The 25,664-nt window shown below is 41.0% G+C and overlaps 1 protein-coding gene across 2 annotated transcripts in view; it reads left to right on the top strand.

Moving 5' to 3' along the window:
• The window catches only part of LOC133459921 (F-BAR and double SH3 domains protein 2-like), a 36,138-nt gene that overhangs the window by 6,183 nt on the left and 4,291 nt on the right, over positions 1-25,664 (top strand). For both annotated transcript variants that reach the window (XM_061740321.1, XM_061740320.1), the window contains exons 3-14: positions 2,352-2,397; positions 8,880-8,956; positions 10,933-11,077; positions 12,939-13,072; positions 15,272-15,326; positions 15,412-15,540; positions 15,641-15,763; positions 17,046-17,141; positions 22,022-22,138; positions 23,368-23,463; positions 25,217-25,369; positions 25,501-25,635. In XM_061740321.1, the coding sequence (XP_061596305.1) occupies positions 2,352-2,397; positions 8,880-8,956; positions 10,933-11,077; positions 12,939-13,072; positions 15,272-15,326; positions 15,412-15,540; positions 15,641-15,763; positions 17,046-17,141; positions 22,022-22,138; positions 23,368-23,463; positions 25,217-25,369; positions 25,501-25,635 (1,306 nt within the window). The remainder of the gene's footprint in view (positions 1-2,351; positions 2,398-8,879; positions 8,957-10,932; positions 11,078-12,938; positions 13,073-15,271; positions 15,327-15,411; positions 15,541-15,640; positions 15,764-17,045; positions 17,142-22,021; positions 22,139-23,367; positions 23,464-25,216; positions 25,370-25,500; positions 25,636-25,664) is intronic.

The following is a 25,664-nucleotide window of genomic DNA, read 5'->3' on the forward strand; positions in this document are numbered from 1 at the left end:
TTACAGGAAGTAAGTGTGGGGGTCGAAAGAAGAGAGGAAGCTTTGGAAAAAGCAGAGAAGAGGAAGAGGAGGAAGCTCCCAGGAAATACGCCAGATTGTTTAGAGTCAGGGTGGGGCATGGCAGCCAAGTCTCGACATGTTTAATGACTTAATGATGATTTTGGTGCAGAGATGTTTTTCCCAGGGCACTGACCTCTTTACTTTTTTTAGACTTTTAAGCTTCAGTTGAGTTGTCATTATCCTGCTATAACCCTAAATGGTTAAAAGCCAGGACTGAAATTACTATCATATTTCACATTTCTCTGCACATTTTATGATCTATTTAATGAAACCAGAGCATGTTCATCTGTTGAAAACATTTGGAGTAAAACTTTGGATGAGTGGAATCTAAGTTTTCCATGATTATCTCACGGAAAGTCATCACAGAAAATGAAATAAAAATAAAGTACTCTAAACCATATCTGCCAGTGTTTGATTCAAACAGCCATGTTCGGCATCAGCGTAAGGAGTGGGCAGTTGAGACAATGCAGTGACGTCAAAGGAAATTAAATCTAAAAATAAGTGATTTGAGACAACAAATATGTTTAAAAAACAAAACAAAAGGGCCTGAAGGTTTGGCTGGTACTGAAATGGTCCCCTTTTAAAACTAAAGATAATGGAAATATCGGAGTTTACCTTAAATATTAGTTTAAGCAGCCTTTTTATGCTCAATGTTTGAAATGTCAATGGTGAGGGAGCCCTCCGTCCATACCCTGCGCATGTCGTCTAGCTGCTTTTGAATACAGATGAAACTCATGAATCACCATAAATATAAATGAAATGCAAACAATCATGAAGAAAACTGGGGGGAATCCGAAACTACTGAAAATGACATTCATTGTCAATTTCACACATGGAAGAAATTAATGAAAAGTCTTCTCGTATATTGATTTCCATTCAGTGGTGTAAAACGCAGTCGGTGTTTTCTTTTCCTCCGACTTAACGACGTCCCCGACAGTTGCCTTGTGTGATATCAGTGGACTCATTACTGCCTCCTGGCAACTCAAATGTGTGTTCAGATTGAGTGGACTGGAGGGGGGGAAATCACAATTACTACTTTGCTGCACCTCCTCTGGTTCTTCTAATGGCTTATAATTCTTTAAGAAATCCACTTCACTCATGGAAAAACGTGTTATTTCTGGTTCCAACTCTCATTTGGCAGTTAACACATCAGTTCTGCAGATGGACCCCTCCCCCCCAGACTCTTTGCTGGTCGTGTCATTGAAGTGAAATGTTGGTCCTGAGCAGAATTAATTATCATCCTGAACAATTCATCACCTAGAAACCTACTTTTGCTTGGTGGAGTAAACTGTCATTGCTTCCCATCTGTCCTATGTCCACTATGTCTCCTGTGTCGTTGTTGTCTGTAAATTTGCTCGTCATTTTTGGACTTTCCAAAATATCACACTTAATTCTTTTGTAAACACTTTTATCCAGTCCACCACTGATTCTCTTCGGTCCACTTTTCACCCTGTTCATCTTCGGTTTTGGAATTCATGATGGTTTTGGACATTCTGCAGCAGAGTACAGTTGCACTGCAGATAGTTACTCTACGCTAAAAAATGTAATTTATATCAATGACGGAAGGAGAAACAATCACTCAGCAATGACACAATTTCACCTGAATCCCCAATAGAAATAAATTCATACATTTTGCCTGAGTTGTCCTCACTCATGTCTTTCTCTTCTGTCACCAAAACGCTCACAACACTCGTAGTGTAAGTTGGCATCTTGGGCAGTGAGGCTTCATCTGATTAATTATCAATAGTCTATATGCATGAAGTTTAGAAACTCAATGGACCACCATTTATTACAGTATCATCTTTGATTTTGTGATGTTGATATTGCACCTTAATGTGGTGATAGTACATTTTCAATATACTCGGTATTGTGCAGCTCTGGAATAAATGCAATGAAGGCACCAAACTACAAGCTCTTAACTTTTAACAACATTTGAGCTGGTGCTGGCACATAAATGAAACTTTGGAAAAACCCACAGTTTGGGAAGCAGATTACGTTAAGATGACAATTCTCCCTTTGATGGCTTTAACTCAAAAACACACGTTCTGAAAAGAGCAACAGATTTGAGACACACTCCATGTTCTGTTTGTCCTTTTTATATAATTTTGTTGTGCACATCTTGATAAACTACTTGGCATCATGCTCTAATCTGTGTTGCCCAGCTTTACGCACACACAAAAGAATGTTATTATAACTCGGCAATCTTTGTTTTTCACATGATGGCTTTGGTTCTCCCGTTAAACGATTGTGTTGTGTTGCCACTCACGCTCACTACTTCTTCTTCTCTCCAGGACTTTCAGCCAAAAGAGAACAGCTGTGGAGAGAGACTACGCCCAGGTAAATAAATCTGAACTCTCGTTGCCTTTTTCACACCACTGCTGATGCTCGTTAACATCATTGCAGTGCTGCCTTGTCATTTGTGTTGCCAAAAATAAGTCTTTACAATACATTCCTCTAAAGACGCAATCCGACAGTGGGGTTGAGGATGTGGCCATAAAGCTTTACGTTCTCATGTGGGCAGATGGCTCTTGAACGTTAACCCGCCACAGTAAAAGCACCACAACAGAGCGAGGAACGGCATCCACCAGTGATCCAGCGGCTTGTTTCCTCCTCACTGTGTTGTTTTCGTCCGCAGCTTCCTGGAGATGTTAGTCAAATGTCTGAAAGTCCCCTTCTGTCCCCCACTGGCTCTGCTCTGGTTGGTTCTGCAGCCTTGTGAGGAATGTCCACCAGCGCTGTAAAAGAGTGGGGGCATGTTTGTAGTCATCCAGTGAACAACTTTTCATGTCTGTTTGCTCATGTGCATCTGGTGCTTGGGAGGTTTATTGTGAAGAGCCGGTAGAATAACCCAAACAAACCAAACCAAGAGAAATGTGTTTTATAACCTCTAGAAAGAGAGAACAAACAGCAAATAACCCCCACAGTAGATTTTACAGCACGATTATTACCTAATAAGGTTCTAAATTGATGTCTCAGGCTTGGTGATGAGTGGAGTAGTCTACATAAATGATACAGACCACGTCTGATTTAGTCCCAGTTTGAAGGTCATTGAATTACCTGAGTGATCAGTGATTGATTTGATCTCTCGTGTGTAAAACTTTGCTTAGTTTCCAGTTTTTAATGATTTCATAAAACGCTCTCTCGTGGGTAATGTTGGAGGAACCAGTTATGGGTAGAAAGTACAACTGTGTCAGATTTTTGTTCAGTCTAACTTTTAACTGGAGAAAACTGAGACTGGTGCAATCTTTTGTTTGTGCATTATTTATGCTATGTTCCTGTTACCTTGTAACCCTGCATAAAATATTTATAAAGCCTCAGAACAAGAAACCTGAAGTAGGACTCCTTGACAGTACAGACAAGTATTGTGTAACCTGGAATAATCCGTCTGTAAATAGTACAACTATCAGTTGAACCAAAACAGCATAGAAATTAGTCGTCGTCAACCTTTTGGGATGGATCCTGATTGGCTTCCAGAGCAAGTCATTCTCTTGACTATTAGCATAGCAATGAAATGTGGGGCCCTGTTTTGTATTGGGTACACGCATATCTGTTGTTGACTGGCTGAGAAAATGTAAAAACAAACGGTGTGTGAGCATTCAGTAGAGGGTTTCTTTCCAACCTTGTTCACCCCTACTGTTTTGAATCTCATTTTGTCTTCATTTGTTAACGATCAGCAGATGCGTTTTCCCCAGAGTCGGCTTTCTTTAGTCTTGAGAGTTGTCTCTTTTTCTTGAAAGTGAATTTCCAGATATAAATGATTGGCAGATACTGTTTTTTTTTTTTTTTTAAAGATTTTTTTGGGCTCTAGTGGCCCTTTATTCAAGTCGCAGATAGGAAGGGGGTAGAGAAAGAGAACGGGGATGACACGCAGCAAAGGTGCGCAGGCCGGGATTCGAACCTGCGACCGCTGCAGGAGGACTGTAGCCTCAGTATATGAGCCGCTGCTTAACCCACTGCGCCACCGAGCGGCCCAATTGGCAGATACTGTTTTGATCATCTTACTACTTAAAATCAATGTTTTAAAGCCGTTGTTGTGAAAACTCACTGTTTTTAGCTTTCTCCAGTGTAGTCTCTCTCCATGCTAAATTTCTTTCCTAACACGTGACTCTGAATAAGGGATGTCGGATTGGCTTTGATGATGTTTTTTATTTAATTTAATATTTTAAATGACAGTTTCCATCCATCCATTCACTATACCCACATATTCCACTGCAGGGTCACAGGGATCTGCTGGAGCCAATCCCAGCTCTCTTCAGACTAAAGGCAGGGGTAATGACGATGTTTTAACTAATAAATTCAGGAGAAAATTGGTGGTGGACCTGTACGTAATCAACAGTTTGTTTTGGCTTAATTTTCAAGCCTGTGCAGACCAATAACTGGCACAGTGTTTAAACACAATAACATCAATTAGATAATAATAGCCAAACAAGCTAATTTCTATCAGTACACTTACACCAAATTTAGCACTACATATTTTGAGTCACATGTGTGGCCCCCGAATCCCACCGGGTGTGGAAGTGGTGAAAATAGGTGGACTGTGCTCAGTGCTGTAAATCGTTGTCGTTCTCGTCAGTGAGAGAGAGGCCCAAAAGAAAGGCTGCTCGTTGTTAGAAGTGTAGTAATAGTTGTCTTTGGGCCGTGGCAGCTAAAAGTAGCATCACTCAGCAGTGTGCTTCTGTTTTGACAAGTATCACACAGCTGTTCACTGGAAAGATCATCGATAGGTCATAGCTACAATGACTTATTTATTCCAGCATTAAACAAGTAGAAGTTTGTTGTACTCACTGAGAGTTTCATGAGACACAGGAGCCTTAAAATATACAGGCAACATTAACGGCATCATTTTCCCACAGTTTGCCACAGAAGGAGGCGACTTGGTGGACAGAATCCCAGTTGTAAAAGCATTTCACCCCACCAAAATTATAGCACCCGTTTACCGTCAAGAAGCCTGGTCTCATCCATGTGCTGAGTACATTTCACCTCACGGATGCTTTTTATGATTATGCGTTATTGATATTGATTTTAATTATATCATTTTTTTTTTAAATCCCCATTTGAAATTATATTGTTGAAAAATACATTTCTTATTAAAATATTCAGCCAACAGGCAAATAAAGGTATTCATGAATACACTGCAGTATTGTTTGTTGCCTGGCAAAAACTGTGCTGAAGACGGCAGGCGTCCTGGGCAGGGATCACGTGCGTGCTGTCCAACAACGTGGCTAAAAACCCACAGCTGTACATCTATGAAAATTGACTCAAAAAATGTGTGTGTGTGTGTGTGCACTACTTGATTTGTGGGTACTACTTGATTTGTGTGTGCGTAGCTCTTAATTTGTGTGTGTGTATTTGATTTGTGCGTAGTACTTGATTTGTGCGTATTATTAGATTTGTGCGCACGTAACTTGCTCGAAGTTATGGACAAAACAATAATTACGAATTCAAAAAGCCTCCTACACACATCGTTAAATACGCATGCACGAATTGCCTAATACACACACAAATCACGGGCTACGCACACACAAATCAAGTAGTACGTACACACAAATGTCTCTTCACAACATTTAGGGTGCAGACCTGCTCCTTCTGTTATTTGTCCAGATATGCACCACCTGTTAACAAGCACTGAAATTACTCCGGTTCCACATCTCAGTCTGTTTTAAGACTTTGCCACCTGCATCATCTGAAATCCATAAAGACAGATGTCAAGAGTCTAGAACATGCTCCTTCAACCAAAAACATGAACCTCTGCTGGTTGTAATCTGGGATTTTCCCTGTCCTCGTAATGATTGAGGACGTAAACGGTAAAAACCACTTCCTGTTGTCTCTCCATTTTACTCCTCTAGATCCTTGACCTTTCTTCTTCGACTCACCATGTCTGAAGTCTTCCTGATCATTAGAGAGCTCAATCTACTGGCTCAATGTAAACCACTTTCTGTTGTCATAGATACCTATCATAAACAATGTTAAGTGCCAGAATTACCAGCAGAAATCTTCCAGGGAGCAGCAACCATACCAGCACGGAAAAATGCCTAGAAAATATTACTTTTTTACTGGAAAAAAAGCTCAGTAAACAATCTGTAGATTTGAATCAAGACAGTTTGACAGAGTGACTGCAACAGGCGGTTACTTGAGCATCACCACTCTAGAAGCCATGTAAATGGACTTTTATGTTAAGATAGACTCATTGCTAATTTTAGAATAAATCTAATTATTCAAAGATTGGATTTTATTCATTTAAATAGTTTTAGTTTTTTATTTAAATGCATGTTCTAATTACATTAGAAGATGTTGTCAGGGTTGTGTTGCCAATTAGTAATGTGATCAATTAGTTGCCCTCTGCCAGTGGTTGAATTAAATTGGGTCAGAGTGTCTCTTGAACGGTCCACTTTCTTTAGTAACGCCCCTCTTTCAAATCTCTTCTCTTAATGCGCCTTTTCCTGGGTCTCCTACACCTGCAGGCTGCTTTAGCCATTCACCACTTGCTATTCATGTCACATGGTGTGGTTGAAAAATGTCCTCCTCTGTGTGGCTCTTCCTCTGCAGTCCTCGCATCCCTCGTCCTCCTCCCCTTCGCTTGTTTTCCTCTCGCTGTCTAGGCGTGTGTGCTAGGCCGGGTCAGTTGATGATTCTCTTTCTATCCTAGCCCACAATGACCGAGTCTGTAGCCACTTTGAAGCTTTGGCAGAAAGATCCCCAGGACCAGGGGGTTCAGAGACCTGGCTCAGCCTGCATCAGGACCACATAACAAGGCTTGTCTTTGCATGGTGGACACAGTGAGGATAGATGGGCTCATTTCTGTGATGAGCACTTGTTCGGGCCTGAAGCAGAAGAAATTGAATGCATAATTTTTTAGATTTAATTCAATTTCTTTTTTTAGGAGAGCGACGGCTGCTATCTGGAGCCATGAGTGAAATAAATACATTTGTCCTCTTGTACATAACTGCCCAGTAGGATGAACTCTCAACACTTTTGGGTGTATTTATTTGATGCCATTCATCCTTATTTTTTCATGTATAGTGGCCAAGAGGACAGGACGTGACGAGACACACGGCTGGAAAAGAGCAGATTACCCCGTGACTCTCATATTATCACAAAACCTTCAAGGAAAACTCATAATCCCATGAATTCAGCCGGTAGTCGTAAACGCTCCTGATGGGTAAAACTGTCCACTTGTGATCGGGTCAGTCGGGATCAGTACCACTACTAAAAGGGCTTTTATTTTCCTGTAAGAAATTACTGTTTTTGTGTAAGTCGCATGTGTTGGCTCCTCTACAAGCATTCTTCATAGTCTTTTACCTCAGTTTGGCTTCAGAGTACGGGTCTATTATAGCGCAGGTTTCGTCTGATGTTCTCCACTAAATAAGTCCACAGGTGCTTGGATATGAAAGCTGTCCCAGATTTGATCATTCTCTTCCTCCTTTCACACGTTAAAGGCAGTGTTGATTGCGTTTCTCTTCTGATCAGCTGCATGTCCTCGGGGTCGGGGAAAAACGGCTAACACCTTCCTTATTGTTTATTACCAGCAGGGTTTATTGTTGTGTGTGTGTGTGAGGCACATTGTGCAGGTAATATCTGTTTTAGTTCCCTCATGCTTTGTTAAAAGCTCATAAAATTTGAGGTGAGCCAAATGCCGCTTTTAAAATAGTGTTTGCTTTTAGTTTTTTTTATTGCTCACTTGAACTGTCTCTTTCTTGCCAAACTTATCAAAGTAACATTAATAAAATAAAATGAGGATACACAATAGTTCTTTTTCTTCACTTCTCCTCCTGCTGCTTCTCTTTTTCTGTGTTTTGCAGCAATTTATTATAACACATAAAATGTTACTGCTCATGATTTGTCCAAGCACGTGCACATTATTTTAGTTTGACCTGTATAGTTTTGGTTGTGATGTGGCCACAAATTAAGGCAGACTCCCACATCTGCATCAGAATCCATCTTTAAATTGAGGTATTTTCAGATTTTATTGCCCCCAGGGAGTTCTGTCATCATGTAAGTGGATATGATCTTCAATATGTTGTGAGCGTGTCACAATGTTGAGTATGAGGCCACAGTTTCACCAGCAGAACACTGCAGCATGCTGTTTTGCAAGCATCTTCATCTTGGTGCATCCATCTGCTGTTACGCAAATGAAATGTAAACATTCAGCCTTTCATATGATGCAAAAGGAAATATGATTTAGTAGAAAAGCCATCCTCTTCAGCTTGGATAAATGCGCTCATGAGCATTTCGGTGCTCCTGGGTGTGGGGGGGGGGGGTCATCTTGGGCCTTCTGAGGAGTTTGCACATTCTTCCATTGCTATTCTTTCTGTCCTGCTATTTTGGTTCTTTAAAGATGAAGCCCACTTTTGGCTGAGGTGGAAGAACATGCTGTATATTTTCAGGGCGGAATGTGGTGTGAAGAAATTTATGTTTTCATTTTTCTTGTGCTTATGTCAGCAAAAAAAAAAAAAAAAAGAGTGAGCCAACGTCCAGAATAAACTGTGGCTCCCAGGTAAATGGGTCCATGCAGCACTCAGTCACTCTGAAATCATTAGAGAAGGAAACCAGAAAACTGAAAAGTGAGGATTTTAAATTGATGTGGTCCGTCTTGTATTACTATGGTGGATCTTTCTTTTAGAAACAGTTGAAGAGAAGATTTTTTTCTGACTGTCCTGTCAGTTCTTCATATGTCACTGATCTGGCTGCCCGGAGCTTTGTTGGGCAAGGTCATGGAAGGCTGAAGTCTCCTGTTTTTCCTGAAGACGCGACATCATATGTACCCAAATGTTAAATCTGGAAGCGTAGCTGCACATTTATATCCCACTTCTCCTTTTCAGGCTCTCCAGAAGTTGGCAAATCAGTACCTGAAAAGGGAATGGCCCGAGAGTGTTACGGAGGACCAGGCAGATCACAGGTAAAGTCTGTTCTTGGGTCAAAAAAAACTTTTATTTAAACCATTTCTGGTCAGGTGTGTGTTTTTGTTTGATGTCTTGTTTGTCAGTCACAGCTCCAAATGGGTGTACACAGTTTCTGCTCAGGTTTTAGATATGCTGGTTCTATCATTTGCAGCACTCCCATTTTTTTTTTTTTTTTTTTTTTTCTTTAACCACATCTTCATGATGAAATATTTGCTTTACATAGCTTACATTTCATTAAAAATTGTAAATGGTTACAAGGCCTTCTTTCTCTGTGACTCATGATCTAAAATGAGTCCTCCAGGTTACTGAATAGAGGCACTTGTGAAGATAAAATCTAACTAGTAGGTTCTCCACTATACACCTCAACCTTTTTCTTTGAAAAAAAAAAAAATGCTCATCTGGTAGTGTAAAAGTGCACATAAAAGAAGGCGAAAGTTAAAGGGCTGTATTTATACATTGCAAAAGAAAATGTGAGCTGACATCAGTTGTCCAAAAAGTCTGCGGTTCCACAAGAACATGAAGTTGCAGCCATTAAACAAATATTCCCAAGTTAAATCAACTCTATGTCTGTTGGTAGATGGTAATGAGTGTAAACAGTCATTTGGATCAAACTGACACAGTACTACGTTGGACTATGTGTGCAGCATAAAACTGCAACAAACTCAACAACAAACAAACAAACCTTAATTCCATGTATGATCATGTTTTGAAATGAGTAAAAAAAAGTTAAAAAAAAATTGTTTGAGACATCTGTTTGGCACAATGCTCACCTGTGGACTCTGTCAGGTAGTACTCAAATTACACAGAAGTTACAAACTGAAGTCCTTTTTTATTTGCGTTATTCAGTGACATGCAAACCAAAGAGCCCGTTTCGGTCCTGTGTGAACATTAAAAGCAGATGAACAGGCTCGCTCTCAGATCAGGGGAATTCCACGCATACTATCGCTGGAGCTATCCAAATCCCAACACGTTCCTCTGTGAGCTAAAAAACTGGGTTGTGACCCACCGACTGCAACAACTGAAAATACTCCCCTTGCAGCCAACAGATGCTTTATTTATTCATACATACATACATACATACATACATACATACATACATACATACATACATACATGCATGCATGCATACATACATACATACATACATACATACATTCACACTTATAATGTGTATGTGTGAATATGATGGCTGGTGGGGGATCATTGTATAGCACTGGAACATTAACACTTAAACTATCACTGTAAGGCGGGGCAAGGTAGTTGGCATCAACGAGAGGGAACTTCAAACATCTGTATGCTCAAGCTGAAGTCATTGCAGCCTAAAACAACAATCAAACTTCTTTTTAGCCACAAATCTTCGCCCCGATGCCTCGTGTAAAATTCCAATGCTTTTTGGTTTTGTTTTAATGCAACTCCTTACGAGCCAAACATTTGCCAAATTCCACTTTTGAAACGTTGCACTTAAGACTTTTAACTCTGTGCTGAGTTCAGTATCACTTTAGTATATGTTAGAATATAACGTAAGTAATTCACACCTGATCCAACATGTGCATGCTTTTATCTTTCATGCCTCATGCACTGTGACTGCTGTGTGATTTCAGAGACACACACACACACACACACACACACACACACACACACACACACACACAGTACATATATATATATATATATATATATATATATGCAGCCTATACGATCAAAAGCACAATGTTAATCATTTGCATTTAAAACTCAGAGTTTAAATAATGTATTTCTTGTTTAAAGTCTATTTAAAGGTTAAGAAATTTGATTTTATTGGTCCGGTGGAAACATTTTATTTAGAAAAATGCTATAAAGTAGTTTTTTTTGTTGTATGGATCATTTCTTTTTTGGATTGTGCATCTATAGCCTTGAAGCTAATCACTTACCATTAATGAGAGCGAAATAGAAATGTTTCTGTGGTGAAAGCCTGTTTTGTTTTTGTTTATAGGAACATGTATTGTGTTTGGAGGGCGTATTTGGAGGGTACGGTTCAGGCCACCCAGTTCAGAATTAAAGCCTGTGATAACTACAAAGTCCAGGTAGCAGATCCGGTCAAGACAGCCCGACTGCAGAAGGACCAGCAGCTCAGGAAGGTAAGGAAGGATAATCTCCCAACTCTGCTCAGCTTTGCATCACCTGCGTCTTAATGTGTGCTCAGCTCTTCACTGATGTAGTCGGCATGTGTTTACCTGACCAGCAGCAGGGATGTTGCTGTCCGGGACCAGAAAAGCTACCTTTTGGATTTTACACTTAAAAAAAAAAGAAAAGAAAAAGAAGGATTTATGGTTATATGTTGAATTTAACTTTATTTGCTGCTGTACACTCCAAATTTGTAGGTTGGTGTTGCCACTTACTGTGCCTCAACACGCATCTGTCTGGTATGCACTCGCAGTGTCCAATCTTCAAAACTAGTATTGTACAGTGATGGCAACGTGAGCAGGTTGCCAGTTTCAAAACAGCCATGCTTAAAATGTAGCTTGGTATACATTTTTATGGAGAGAAATGGTCACTGTAAAGATGGTTCTATACTTGTACATCGAAACTACGGCACCTGTGTGAACCCAGCGGCGTAGGCTACGGAGTAGCCTGATGTGCACCTCAAATATACACCGTGCTACGTTGACACAGACCACAGGAAATGTGGTAGGTAGATTTGTCCATTTAAAAAAAAACTCCCAACGGTTTTTCTTTATTGTTTTTCATCTCGGGTAGAATAATAGTTTGCTCTGTAAAAACAACTGATGCTCAAAATTTACGAGCTCTAACTTGCATGAAATTTACTTTTTTTGCTCTGTTGCTATGTCTGAGCTACATACCATAAGTAAAAAAAAAAAAGGCAAGGTGGCACTGCGAGCTACGGTGCTGCAGGAAAAAGAACCTACTCTGCCTCCTAGTGGTCGAAAGTAGAATTAGAGTGAAGCAAACAACAACAACGCAGAAGTAGAAATGCCAGAAACGGTGTAAGCACCGGACTGAGTATCAAATGCATTAGAAACTACAGGGACGTTCCACCAACGTGGTTCCAGTGCTCGTTCTGAGCTAGGGACAAACTTATAACTTTTTAAATTGTATTTATTTATTTTTTTGCACCAGCTCAGAACCAGGAAAACTGGTGCAACACTGGCTTTCAAATCTTTCCGTGCTACATGCAGGGACTGGTTACATCAGGGAGGAGATGTGGGAGCACAACTAAAACACTGACCGTCATTGTTAAAATCACATCTGTGTCAAGTTGGTAAAGAAGAAATGCATGAAATGAAATTAACAAAGAGCAAACATCAAAGTCCCTCATCAGTGGTCCATAGAAGAGTCCATCTCCCTGTACTATGGGACATCACCAGTAGAAGACTGACTTTTAATGTTTAAATATCAGCAGTCGGTGTTTGAGTGTTCCTGAAATGTATACGCTTTCACGATATTCACAATTGCTGTTTTCAAACAGAATGTATTAGCATTGTTTGCATCTTCATTATAAAACAGTTTTGTAGCTTGAGTATCACCTGTTTGCATGAATGAATCCTGTCTGGAGCAGCAGCGATAAATATGTTTTTAGTGTTTCTGCCTGGCGGGACTTTTATGGAAAAACAGCATAATGCTGATAAATTGCAAGGAATGATCTGCTGTTTGTTGGGGAATGTAGCAGCAATTCATTTCATTATTGAGAGCTGCCATCAGCTGTTGCCTTGTTGTTAAGGTCTGAAAATGAATTCCACAGAAACATAACCAACACTGTTCTTTAGTCTGCTTCTCATGTTTCACGGCTCGCAGGCTACACGTCTGCTTGTGTTTTGCTTTCAAATTTTGAGAAATGCCTTTGTAGTTTCTGTGCTCAACACGTGTCATTACGTCATCAGTCAGCCCTTCATGGGGTTTAACATTTCCATATTTCCCAGGTGATGTGCTGTTGGAATGATAATTTACATCTATGAAAAGTTCCCTCTTGTTTTTGCTCAGTGTATTGAGGAGCTGACGGTGGTCCAGGCGGAGCTGCAGGAATCGGTGAAGGAGCTGACCAAGAGCAGGAAGAAGTACCAGGAGGCAGAGACCTTGGCACAGGCTGTCCGAGAGAAAGCCGAGCTCGACGCCAAGTATGATCCACATTACTCCCCTATCTTTAGTGAGATTAAACTGGTTATTCAGAGGTTTACAGCCAGAGACAAAGAGGGAAGTGCTTGGTCAAAACCCTGTTGCCCTCTGCTGCGATCTGTGAAAGAGCACATTAGTATAGAGGGTATGCATTGACGTCACTTTCCAACTGGACCACGCCCCCTTACTCGCACTGACTGGCAAAAATGGCTGCAACTAGTAGGGGAGAGTGTGGAAAAGACGGGATAACAGCCGATTATGGGCTTAAATTAAAGGCAGTTGGGCTTGACATTGACTCGTACAGTTACCAGAAGAACCAGTGGTCCATGGACATTAATATTTGGCCACGAATCGAGTTTCCTGATATTTATATGTACTTAATTTCTATGCCGGGGAAATACACGAAGCAAAGCTTGAAGGAATACAAAAGTCTTGACGCTTGGTCTTAGTTCAAGGCAGGATTTGTTGGCGAAATTAAAGTGATGAGGTCACTGAACTTTATGATTTGACCGTTTAACGTTAGCTACCCAAAAATCCAACATTACCTGATACAAAATGGGAACTGCAAATCCACATTTCGGTGCCTGGAATCCAGTTGTTTCTGCGAATTCCCAGCGATCCATTTGTCTCTTAAGCTTATTTTTTGGCAGTCTGTAAAACGATAACTCCGATTTCTTGCTAAATCTATGAGTACGGTTGATCGCACAACAGCTCTTTCACATTTTAGATGATTTAGAGGGCTCAAACTGAAAGTTTACGCTACCACTCAGTCTTTCTACCACTCAGCGGGCGTAACCTGCTGTGAAGTCGCATCTGTGACATCATGCGCATTCCCTCTATACTTTCCTACAAGGTATTAGAATTATGTAAATGCTAGGAACAGCCACATACAACACATTGAACTTTATTTCATTAAGAAGCAGATTAGTAAATATGCAGAAGCTGAGTGAAGAACTGCCATCATAAAGTCTCATATGCAGTTCTGATCCTTGTTCATATTGATTAAGCACCATATCTAATGATGACTTCGTCTATCTATGAGATATTTTATTTTCTGCTTGTTTGTCGTTTCCCCCACCTCTGCTCCCTGCTCACTCTGCTGTTATTAGTTACCTCCATAAACCATTTAGACATATGGGGGTTAAACATCACATTTACATTTTTTTTATAAACATGCTGTATATTGGACTGTCTCCAAAATGGATTCCCAACATCATGATCTCAGGGATGTGGTTTTAAACTGGAACAAATACAGTAATTTGAACAGAGAAGCAACCCAGGGAGTTGCTGTTTGAACCAGGGACAAGTTCTTCCCAGAAAGGTAATCAGAGACAAAAAGTACTTTTACGTTGAGGAAAAAGTGACTTCTCCAGGGAGGAACAGACGCTCAGACTGGCTGGCTCTGGGACGCTGTCCCTCAGCACTTTGTTCTGGTGCATCATGGACAGCTGCTAGCTGGACACAGAAGATTTTACCGAGCAGGAAGGTACGCCGAGAAGCTGAGACGCAGCTTTGGGCAGGGTCACTGTCAGATGAAATTTACTGCTGGACTGACATTCATCCAAATTCTTGTGTTGCCTTTTTGTCTGGTCCGTTGTGCACACACACCCACTGAATAACGCAGAATTAAAGCCTCCAGCCGTGCAGAATCCTCTGATGTGGATCAGTGCATTCACTTTCAGATATTCAGAAAGTGTTTTTAATGTGATTTTTATAAAAACCGCAAGTCGGTAACCAGATTCCACTCCGACCCGCAAATTGACTGTGGTGCTGTGGCTTCTCTTATTTAAACAGAACTAACTCAAACATTCAGTGGAGGACTTGTAAAAGTTTATTTTCTGCATTTGTCAGTTTGACTCGGTCATAATATACTCCTTCATCCATCTTTGACTTTTTTACAACTGTTAAGATAACGTTGTGCTTCGAGATAAATTAACCTGAATACTTCTTTTTTGTTTAAAAGAAATTAGTCATCTGAAACGGACTAGTCAACCTTTTTCTTCCATTTTTATTTCAGAACCTGGTGCATTTAATTAAGCATCTATTACGTAAATAATGATTCCCCACGTCTAAAGCAGAAACATCTGAATAATTTGTTTAACATGATTTAAAAACATAAATGAGTCGAAGCTTATTATTAAATTTGAAACATACATGACTATAATGAAATTGTAGACGAATGTCTCTTTCACCTTTTTCAGGTCCAAGCTAAGTCTCTTCCAGTCGAAGTCCAGTCTCCAGAGAGCCAGCGTGAAGGTACGACCGCAGCACTCGCTCCACATTTGCTGCTGTTTCAGGGCTGCACTTCCACTGGTGGGAACTTTTTATTTCTTCATTCCAGCTGAAAGCCAAGAGGAACGAGTGCAACTCCAAAGCAACCCACGCCAGAAACGACTACCTTCTCACACTAACAGCCGCCAACGCTCACCAGCAGCGCTACTACAGCACAGACCTGATGGATTGCATCAAAGTAAGGCCTTATGTCTTAGGAGACTGTAAATAAAGAAGAATGAACATGAACCGTGATTCAAGCGTGTTTTTTTTTTTTTTTTTTTTGCTGATATTCACAGGTCTTAGATGGCAAAATCTATGAGCAGGTAAAAGACTACCTGGTTTCACTTTGTCAGACTGAGCTGGAGATCTACCAGGCCGTCCACAACACCTTCAACCAACTCCTGAACAGCTCAAATGGGGTGAGTCGTAAAGTTTCGTGTGTTTGTGAAAGACACACACACAAGCGTCCCCAGACGTGGTTTCATGTACCCTTAGCCTCTTTTTACATCTGCAGATACCCCGCATTTAATGCACGAATCGTGCGTGGCGTCTGTCCTCCGTACATTGACTGATGCGGGATGGCGTGTCGAGCTGGCCCCGTGAATAACTCGCCTCTGAGCGTACACCTATTCGCGAGTCACGAATTCAGAGCCGTGGGCGTCATAAATCAGCATGTTACAGAACCATAATCAGCAACTGGCGAAGCCGCTACGTTAGTCAGCATGGATCCCCCACCTGCTCCATTTCCTCTATCACCCAGCTCTTCTGATGTTGGTGAACCCAGCGATGCCGATAGCAGGCGGTCATGTTATGTAGCACCATTGGATAACGCCTCCCGACTTGTCTTCCCTCCCCACAGCCGCTGAACCTCGCCGCTTCAACCACTGCTGAATGGTTGAAATGGTTTGACTTACTCGGAACGCTGGAATTGGTTACACGCTCATATGGTCATCTTGCGTTTCTGGATCTAGAGAGACACTTTAGTTTCTGTTTATGTTAGATTATGAACAAATCATTGGAGAGGGAAGCGTTCCTGTTGGAACACACAAACACATCTTTCATGTGAAGCTTTTGTTTGACTAAATTAAGTTCTCATGGATGTTTTATTCATCACATCTTGGGATCTAAGAATAATTAAGCAAGTTTCAGATAAGATAAACTTAAAAAGCAGTGAATCAAAGTTGATTGAGAATTTAGTTTTATTATAATTAGACAGGCATTATCAGACCTATCCCTGCTGTTTGTTGAGGTGGTGCCATGACATCCAGAAATCACTTGCCCTGCCTCTTTAAAGCCAATATGTCTATTACCTTGTTTCTTTTTTTCTAATTTGTCAGACATGAGTCATAGTTTGCAGGACTTTTATTTATAATTTTGATATTTTATAGACCAAATGATTATTTTACAGCTAAGAAAGCAGACGTCTCTGGTTTTAGAGACGTTTAAGTAAGAATTGCTGTACAGGTTGATTTGATTCAACACTCATCAATACACAGACACATCATGGGGCTGTGAGCTGAAGTATCAGCCACAATGATAACCTCCATCCACACACTGCTGACAGCTAGGAACAGTTTACGTCTTCTAGATTTCACTCAACCAGCACTTATGTAAAGGATAAAAAAGATGTGATTTTGCTTTTTCTTGTTTTTCCTTCTCACTTATGTATTTAGTTGTTTTTCCTTTTGCCAACATTTGCAGGTTCTACAAGAGTTCCACCAGCAGTTGTTTGTACAGAAGAACACCATGTTTCAGCAGGCGCCGGACTTCTTGTACACGCCCATCGACTCGGATACGGTAAATCCTGACCTTCTTATTTATTTGTTCATTCACTGCCATTCACACAACTTTTGATCTCATCACAGTTGCTCCAGTGTCGTATTGTCCTCACTCTTAATGTTTAGCGGGGGCAAAGGTTTGGCAAATTCAGCTGTTTCACACTCTTTGTTGGTGATGCGCAATTTAATAAACCTAAATCTCAAAAACCCACTAGATGTCCAACTAACATCATATCAGGAACCCAGTGAACATCACAAGAGTAATTCTCAGAAGTACAAGTCAGCTGAAACCACTCTGTGGTTCTGACAGAATAATCAGAGCAGACTGATGGTTACTGTCTTCTGGTGCTGGAGATGTTGCATCCAAGCTCGGCTTCAGAATGGTCTCCCGTCCGAGGAGCTTGCTGATTGATGCTACTGCACCTTAAAGAACCATTTACTTAACTTCCGAGAGGTTCAGTTGCAGTAAAGACAGCATCAGGGCATCCAGGAGTGTTTCCCACTGAGGAATCTGTTCAGGAATCGTGTCAAATCAGTTAGATTGTCAATTATTTATACTTGACATTTCAACTTATTTGAGTGTCACCACCACTTCGGCTCTTGTTCAGAAATAGCAGCTGGTGGCTGTGAATGCACAACAAATGGAAAACACCAAGAACGGCTTATTTTCTGTCAAAAACACAGATTTTGAACTGGTGCAGCTATTTTGATGAACTGCTGGCGTTTAATGTCAGTAAATAATCAAAAATCCAAGTAGAAGTCCTGTGTCTTGTTTTTTTTTTTTTTTTTTTTTTCATGCACTCATTTTAATGGTTCTGGGTTGAACTTGAAATATTTTCCTTTCACTGTTTGTCCACTCCGGTCCTGAGCCATCTTGAATATCCTCATGTTGAGTTGGTTTGTGTGGACTTTGATTGAAGGGGTGAGCATCAGCGGGTAGCATTTAACCACATCTCACAGCTGGCCTCCCTTTCTGACGGGGTGATGCGTTCATGAACCTCTGATCGACCTCACACAAAGGCTGCTCTCCACATATATCTATCAGTTAGGGCTGGGCGATATGGACCAAAAGTCATATCTCGATATTTTCTAGCTAAATGGCGATACTCGATATATATCTCGATATTTTTTCTGTGCCTTAATTGGGGTTTCCCCCAAAGCATTATAGCATAGCATCTCTTTTAGCTTCATTTTTTTTTCTGAGGCAAACCCTTAAAAAAACAGTCAGTTTTAATACAAAGCCTCGTGCCAAATGTCACACAGGTGCCTTTGTTAACAGAGGTCTGCACAATATCAAAATGTATAAAACAAATGAAATAAAAAATAAACTGCCTGCATATATAGAATAAAAATGCTTCTTGAATAAAATAAAACAAATATCCCTTTCCTGCATAACAATTAAATTAAAATACACTGTGCAATTAATACAATGTAGACAGTAACAGGCAGACTTTTCCACTGAGGTTGACAGTTGTGCAAATAACAAAACATTTGTGCAAATCTCAAATAAAACATTCAAGTCAATTTGTCACAAAATAAGCTATATCAAAATCATAAAAAAAAAAAATGTAAAAAAATAAAAATAAAAATCTTTTTTTTTTTTTTTAATCGATATAAACTATATTGTCTCGTACCATATCGTGTTTGAAAATATATCGATATATATTAAAATCTCGATATATCGCCCAGCCCTACTATCAGTGTTCAAAGACCCAACTATGAGAGAAATCTGTAACTGTAATCTTTCAAACCAGGCTCTGAGCAGATAATTGATATGTTTCCTAATTATGGTAGAATCACAACAGTAACTTCATTTTTTTGTTTGTGGGTTACTGATTTGGCATGCCTTTAGCACCCAGCAGGTATACAGGAAAAAGGATGGCTGTTTTAGAGGAGTATCACTGAACCTGCTGTCAGAGTGGTGATGAAGACGCAACGAGACGTATGAATAATGTGACTGCTGTTTGCTTCACGATTGATGCAATCAGGGAGATGAAATGCTGCAGCTGTGACAACTGTTCCGAGTTGCTTTATTGTCAGACAGTGTCAGGGTTGTTTTTTTTCTTTTTTTTTGTTAAAGTCCACTTTAACATTTGTAGACAAATGTGTAAAACTTGACTCCCGAAATTGTGGTTCGGTGCAGGTTTGGGCTGGAAACTCCTGCTGTGGACGAGTGAAACTATACTCCCGGAGCAGACCATAGAAGCCATTTGTGTATAAACTATGACAACCTATGTGCCTTTGCAAATCCTAGTAGAGAAATGGGAGCTAATTCAGCTGCAATCTAGTCTGCACCTTTCCACACCTGTTGAGAACCCATCGCTGGCTCTCTGTGGTCAGAATCTATCTACCTTCTTCACTTGACTTTTATGGAGTTTTTTTGTGGTTTGTAACCAAAACATAGGTGTAAAAATATTTCACAATCAGCTTTTTGAGATGCCCCTGACGTGCAAAGCTGGCTGTGATCAATGAAGTCGCGGGCCCAGTGCGGCGGTCCTTTTCTCCGCTGCATTAGCCTTCTGCTTCTCCGGACAACACTGGACAATTTGTTCAAACTGCAAATGCTGGCGTTGTTTTGATTGGAAGTCAAACAAGCAGCAGCCTGTTCCTAAAGAAAACATTAGTGGTGGAGAGCCTCCCTCCCTCCATCCCTCCATCCCATACCACTTGCACCAGACAGAGGGATCCGGTAAGGAATAGAGCTGAACTGGGAGGGAGGGGCAGGAGGTAGGCCGGGCCCTGTGAACAGCCCATCTGTGAAAAGAAGGCATTGTGAGAGGGCCTCATCAGAGTTCCCTGACCCCAGCCCCCCCACCAGCCCAACATTTTCCCTCCACACACATACCCAGAGCTGATGTCATGTGGAAACCAGTTAAACCAAATTTAAGGCATTTATTCTAAACTTGATTAAAGAAGAAGGCCAGATCTGAAAGTTTCAAATTAAAAGCTGATGACTGTTGCAGCGTAACATCAAACCAGTGTTTTTCTCCCAGATATCATTATTTATATAAATCGAGATGACGACACTCTTCACAATTTTAAAATTACAATTGTTAAAACTCTTAACCCCGCCTACGTTAGCGATCTACTCAGCTTTGCTAGCATTTTTGTATAGAAACTTTCTGGCTCTGGCAGAGGGCGACGACCTGTTTTTATTGTTGATGTGGCTACAAAGCTGTGCTCGCTTCAGTTTGTTTTTCCACCCAGAAAAACAGCTGTCAGCGAGCATCAGATCGGACATGTGGGAAGATTCAGAAGTCTGGCAAGAACACCGGCATCAAAAGGAAATTAACTCCTTAAAAACCAGTTTAAAGTTTCATATGGTTACATTAAAGCCAACACGAAGACGGAGCTGCTGTGTGCTGGGGTGTCGTAGCTCTTTGAGCTCTTCGTTTTGGTTTATGCCCCACAACTTCTGGATCGGTGTCAACCCCACTGTCACTGCAGCAGATGGCTGTGATTTCAGGGATAAATCCACTCTTAATATGAGTGAAAGCAGGCGTTGTATAAAACTTCAAGGACAGCATGTACTTTGTCCATGTGGGGTTTTTTTCTCTTTGGAAAGACTTTCAGCTCTGTTATGACGGATTGATTATTTGTTTTGTAGTAAAATTAACTTAAACAGTAAATACCTGAGACAATTTACGAGGACTGTAACAAAGACAATGATGGAAATAAGTTGAACTTTTTATTCTGTATCCCATATTATTTTGACACGAATAACAATGTTTTCAGGAAAAAAGTAAACTAAACCATTGCCACGATTTATCTCAGACACTTGACTGCTACCCAGCTAAGAGGCTAAATGGAGGAGGCTCATGTAGATCCAGAGACGGCTCATGTTTTAGTCAGTCTGAACTGAATAGTTTCAGCCCGTGTTCAGACCCTGCATTGGTGTGGAAGTATTTAAACGCGAGGCCGGAACCTGAACCGGGTCTTAACCGAGGGCAACATGCGGGACCTGCCAGAGCCGACTCAGTGTTGACAAGATTCATTTTAAACATCATCTGTTTGCTAACGTTGTCGAACCGAAATGACAAATAGCACTTATTTAACCCTTTTTTTTTTAATCTAGATACCGCAAAATCCTTAATATAATTTTATATACATGGAATATATTCTATATAGGCACACACACACACACACACACACACACACACACACACACACACACACACACACACACACACACACACACACACACACACACACACACACACACACACACAGAGGCTGGGACTGAACTTGTACACTTCCTGATGGTGGAAGCGCATTCTTCCTGCTGACCCCCCCCAAGAGTGCAGAGAGTTTGGGCAAAGCCGTGGGTGTGCAGCTGCAGCCACAGCAGTGCCTGAAATCAAAGAACGGCTCATTTGCATCGTCTCTATCTCCTGCGTATTAAAAGCAACTATTCTCCAACATCACTGATTTTTATAAGCAGAAAATGTTTCGATGGCAGTCTGCTGCCCCAAAGTGATTCAGAGGGGTTGCAGCTTCAGTCGTTCCTGTCACAAGCTGGGGTTTTATTTGTCCAACCAACATTCATTCAGCTGAACTGAATAAAGATTAGTTTTGTGGCCTCCTTTGTCAACAATGTGATTCTTCAGTAATGATTATTTCTCTGGAACTAATGATATACTCTCCTTGTCGTGGATCTCGGCGTAAAGAGAACCTTTCATTTCAGTTACACTCTTGATGACACATAGTTTTGTTTCTGTGCAAAGTGCTTTTATTTATTTATGTATTTATTTTAAATAAGTCGTACATTCGTGACGGGTGAAGTCATTGTTTTTTTTTAGGTTTGCTGAATTTTGCTTCTGAAGTGAATCTTTTCAACAAGTTTCCATTCCCCATAAACGTGGCTGTAATTTGCCGTGCGACTCGTCTCTTCCGTTTCAGGTGTTGCAGCTGCACAGAGAGACTGGAATAACGGAGGAGCACAGTCTAGATAAGGAGGCGAGGAAGTGGGCGAGCCGCGTGGCCCGGGAGTATAAAAGCATCATCCACACACAGAGGGTGAGAACCAGATCAAACACTGTCTATGCAGCCGCGAGGATGCAGGTGATGTCATCAGCTTTCATGATGAAACATGCAACAATAGTCTATTTTTAATATCAGCGACTTCCCAGAGTTGGGTGTCTCTTCTGTGATCCCACAATCCCTTTATAAGAACTTATTCACAGTGGACTTGATCATGTTTTGTAGGTATAAGTCGCACTGAATCTGACCATGTGTCAATTTGTTGAAGAACTTTAACCAGGAAAAGCAAAACTGGAGCTCATCGTGGCTCCTTCCTCCTGTCAGTGACTCTCTTCATAGTTAGATGGAATTTGGCCTTTTACGGGTCGGAGCTAGTGCTAAATAGGACTGGGCGATATATCGAGATTTTAATATATATCGATATATTTTCAAACTCGATATGGTACGAGACAATATCGTTTATATCGAAAAAAAAAATGTTTTAAATGATTTTGATATAGCTTATTTTGTCACAAATTGACTTGAATGTTTTATTTGAGATTTGCACAAATGTTTTATTTGCACAACTGTCAACCTCAGTGGAAAAGTCTGCCTGTTACTGTCTACATTGTATTAATTGCACAGTGTATTTTAATTTAATTGTTATGCAGGAAAGGGATATTTGTTTTATTTTATTCAAGAAGCATTTTTATTCTATATATGCAGGCAGTTTATTTTTATTTCATTTGTTTTATACATTTTGATATTGTGCAGACCTCTGTTAATAAAGGTACCTGTGTGACATTTGGCACGAGGCATTGTATTAAAACTGACTGTTTTTTTAAGGGTTTGCCTCAGAAAAAATGAAGCTAACAGAGATGCTATGCTATAATGCTTTGGGGGAAACCCCAATTATGGCACAGAAAAAATATCGATATATATCGAGTATCGGCATTCAGCTAGAAAATATCGAGATATGACTTTTGGTCCATATCGTCCAGCCCTAGTGCTAAACCCCAATAAAGTCTCTTCAGTTGAGACACTGTGTGAAAGGGAGAAGTGATGAAGCAACACCACGCAAGTCAAAAGGCAGTCTCCGTCTCATATCAGACTTTTAGTGGTTTATTGCAAAAGACAAAGTGAGACAAGTGACGGGACTGTTGGATCACAGCGGGCTGGAAATCAAACAGCATTTCCATTAAAGATGAGGCTTTATGGTTGCAGGTTCCAGCCTCTCCATGTGTTTCTCTGCTTGCGTTATGGATGACGCTTTGATTTGGTTTCAGACCATGGAGGAGTACGGGACGCAGGAGACGTCGGAGCAGAACGGCGAGCTGGAGATTAAGATGGAGGTGGCCCGGCAGAGTCTCCGCAGGGCAGAGGTGAAATCAATGAGTTCCACTGGCTGCTCATGTTAGATGGTGCCAGTGCGCCACCTGCTGGTTGAATGCTGAAGTGAGTGAGGCTGGTTTCGTTTGTGAGGATCAGAGCTGCGTTCATGAGTCGTCTCTGTCCTTGTGATCGAGCACCTGTAACCGAGGTTGATGGAACCCGAATCATCAGTTCTGTTCAACTAGTTTCCATTTAAATGCCACCTTTTCACACGTTCTTATTCCATGTTCTTATTCCACTCATCTCTTGGCATCTTGACATCTATTAACAAATTCTTTAATAGCAGTGCGCTCAAAGCCTGAAGAAACAAAGTCCTAAGATGACAAAACTGCTAAGGATCGTCGCAAAGAAAACACTGCTGGCAGTGTGCATGTAATGATTCCACCATTGTGCATCTGCAGCAGCAGCACTAGCCAAATCAACTCCAATCAGCTGTTACTACGGTACTTCTTTTTCACCCACCAAAACAGTTTCAACAACTTTTACAAACTGCTGGAGTCTTTTTATAGATATCTTTATCTTTATATATTTTATTTATATAGCGTCTATTACAACACAAGTTGTCTCTAGGTGCTTTCCAGAGACCCAGAACATGACCCCTGAGCAGTTATTACACCAACTGGCCGGGCGGTTGGTTCTTTACTGCCGACCTCACCTTAAATATTCACACAGTGATGCTGTAATAAAACACTGGAAATGAGCCTTTTCTTTGTCCTGCCAGAAATCCAGACCTGTGCATGGAAGTCGGTCCCTGAGCAGGTCTGGAGGACGGCATCCAAGCTCTCGGAGAAGAACAAAACTGAGAGAAACTCATTTGTCATTACATCGGTGTCGTATCTTTTAAAATGCACGTAACCATCTTTAGTCCAGCTGACTCAGATAAAGATAAGATAAGATAAGATAAACCTTTAATAGTCCCACAGAGGGGAAATTTGCAGTTTACAGCAGCAAAGGGGATAGTGCAAAAACAAGAGGCAACAATAGAAAAAGTAATAACACAGTAATAATAATAACACACTATAAACACTATAAACAGTAACTGGTATAAATTAATAATAATAATAATAATAATAATAATAATAATAATAATAATAATAATAAGAAAGATAAATAATAAGAAATACTAGTATATAAAAAAAGATAACAGACGGATATTTACAGATGGATATTTACATAATTGCACGTTGCAGTGAGTGAAAGATATTGCACATTATTTCCCTTGTGTACATTTATTGTCAGGTTGTATGTATGTGGTCTACTGTGAGCAGTGCTGGTTGTGCAGTCTCACAGCTGCAGGGAGGAAGGACCTTCTGTAGCGCTCCTTCACACACCTAGGGTGAAGGAGCCTGTCGCTGAATGAGCTCTCCAGCGCTCTGAAGGTGTCCTTCATGGGGTGGGAGTCCTTCTCCATCATGGATGACAGCTTAGCCATCATCCTCCTCTCTCCCACCACCTGCACTGTGTCCAGAGAGCAGCCCACGACAGAGCCGGCCCTCTTGATGGTTTTATCCAGCCTCCTTCTGTCTGCAGCTGTGATGTTGCTGCCCCAGCAGACCACTCCGTAAAAAATGGCTGATGCCACCACAGTGTCGTAAAATGTTTTCAGGAGTTTCTCCTGCACACCAAAGGCCCTCAGCCTCCTGAGCAGATAGTCTGCTCTTAGTCGGACCGATACACCCAGATGTCCATGTGACTATATTTTCTAATAACATGCTGTTTTTTGTCTTGATTGTTTTACACCAGACGGTAAAAGTAAAAGCTGAAGCCCGCTTGGACCTGCTGAGGCAGGCAGGAGTCGCAGTTGAAACGTGGCTGAAGAGCGCAATGAACCAGGTGATGGAGGAGCTGGAGAACGAGCGCTGGAACAACCTCAATACCCATGATCCTTCACTTTCTGTAAGACCCAGAAACCATGAATGCCTGAAACAACCTTCATTCCAAACGTACAGTCACATGTCCACGTTTGGAAGCTGAAACCTATCCAGCGTGGGTCTCGGGTTTTTACGCGGTTTGTAATACTTCTTTAGGGAACAGCAGATTTGGAGCGCGAGGATGAGGAAGAGATGGAGGACAGCGGTGAAGTGTTGGACGACAGCAGCTCCAGCCCCTCAAGCACCTTGAAAAACTACCCACTCACCTGCAAAGTTCTCTACTCCTACAAGGTAACAGCAGACCGCTGGTTTGACTGGAG

Source organism: Cololabis saira, chromosome 14 (assembly GCF_033807715.1).
Source record: "Cololabis saira isolate AMF1-May2022 chromosome 14, fColSai1.1, whole genome shotgun sequence".
In the NCBI taxonomy this organism is placed as follows: Eukaryota; Metazoa; Chordata; class Actinopteri; order Beloniformes; family Belonidae; genus Cololabis; species Cololabis saira.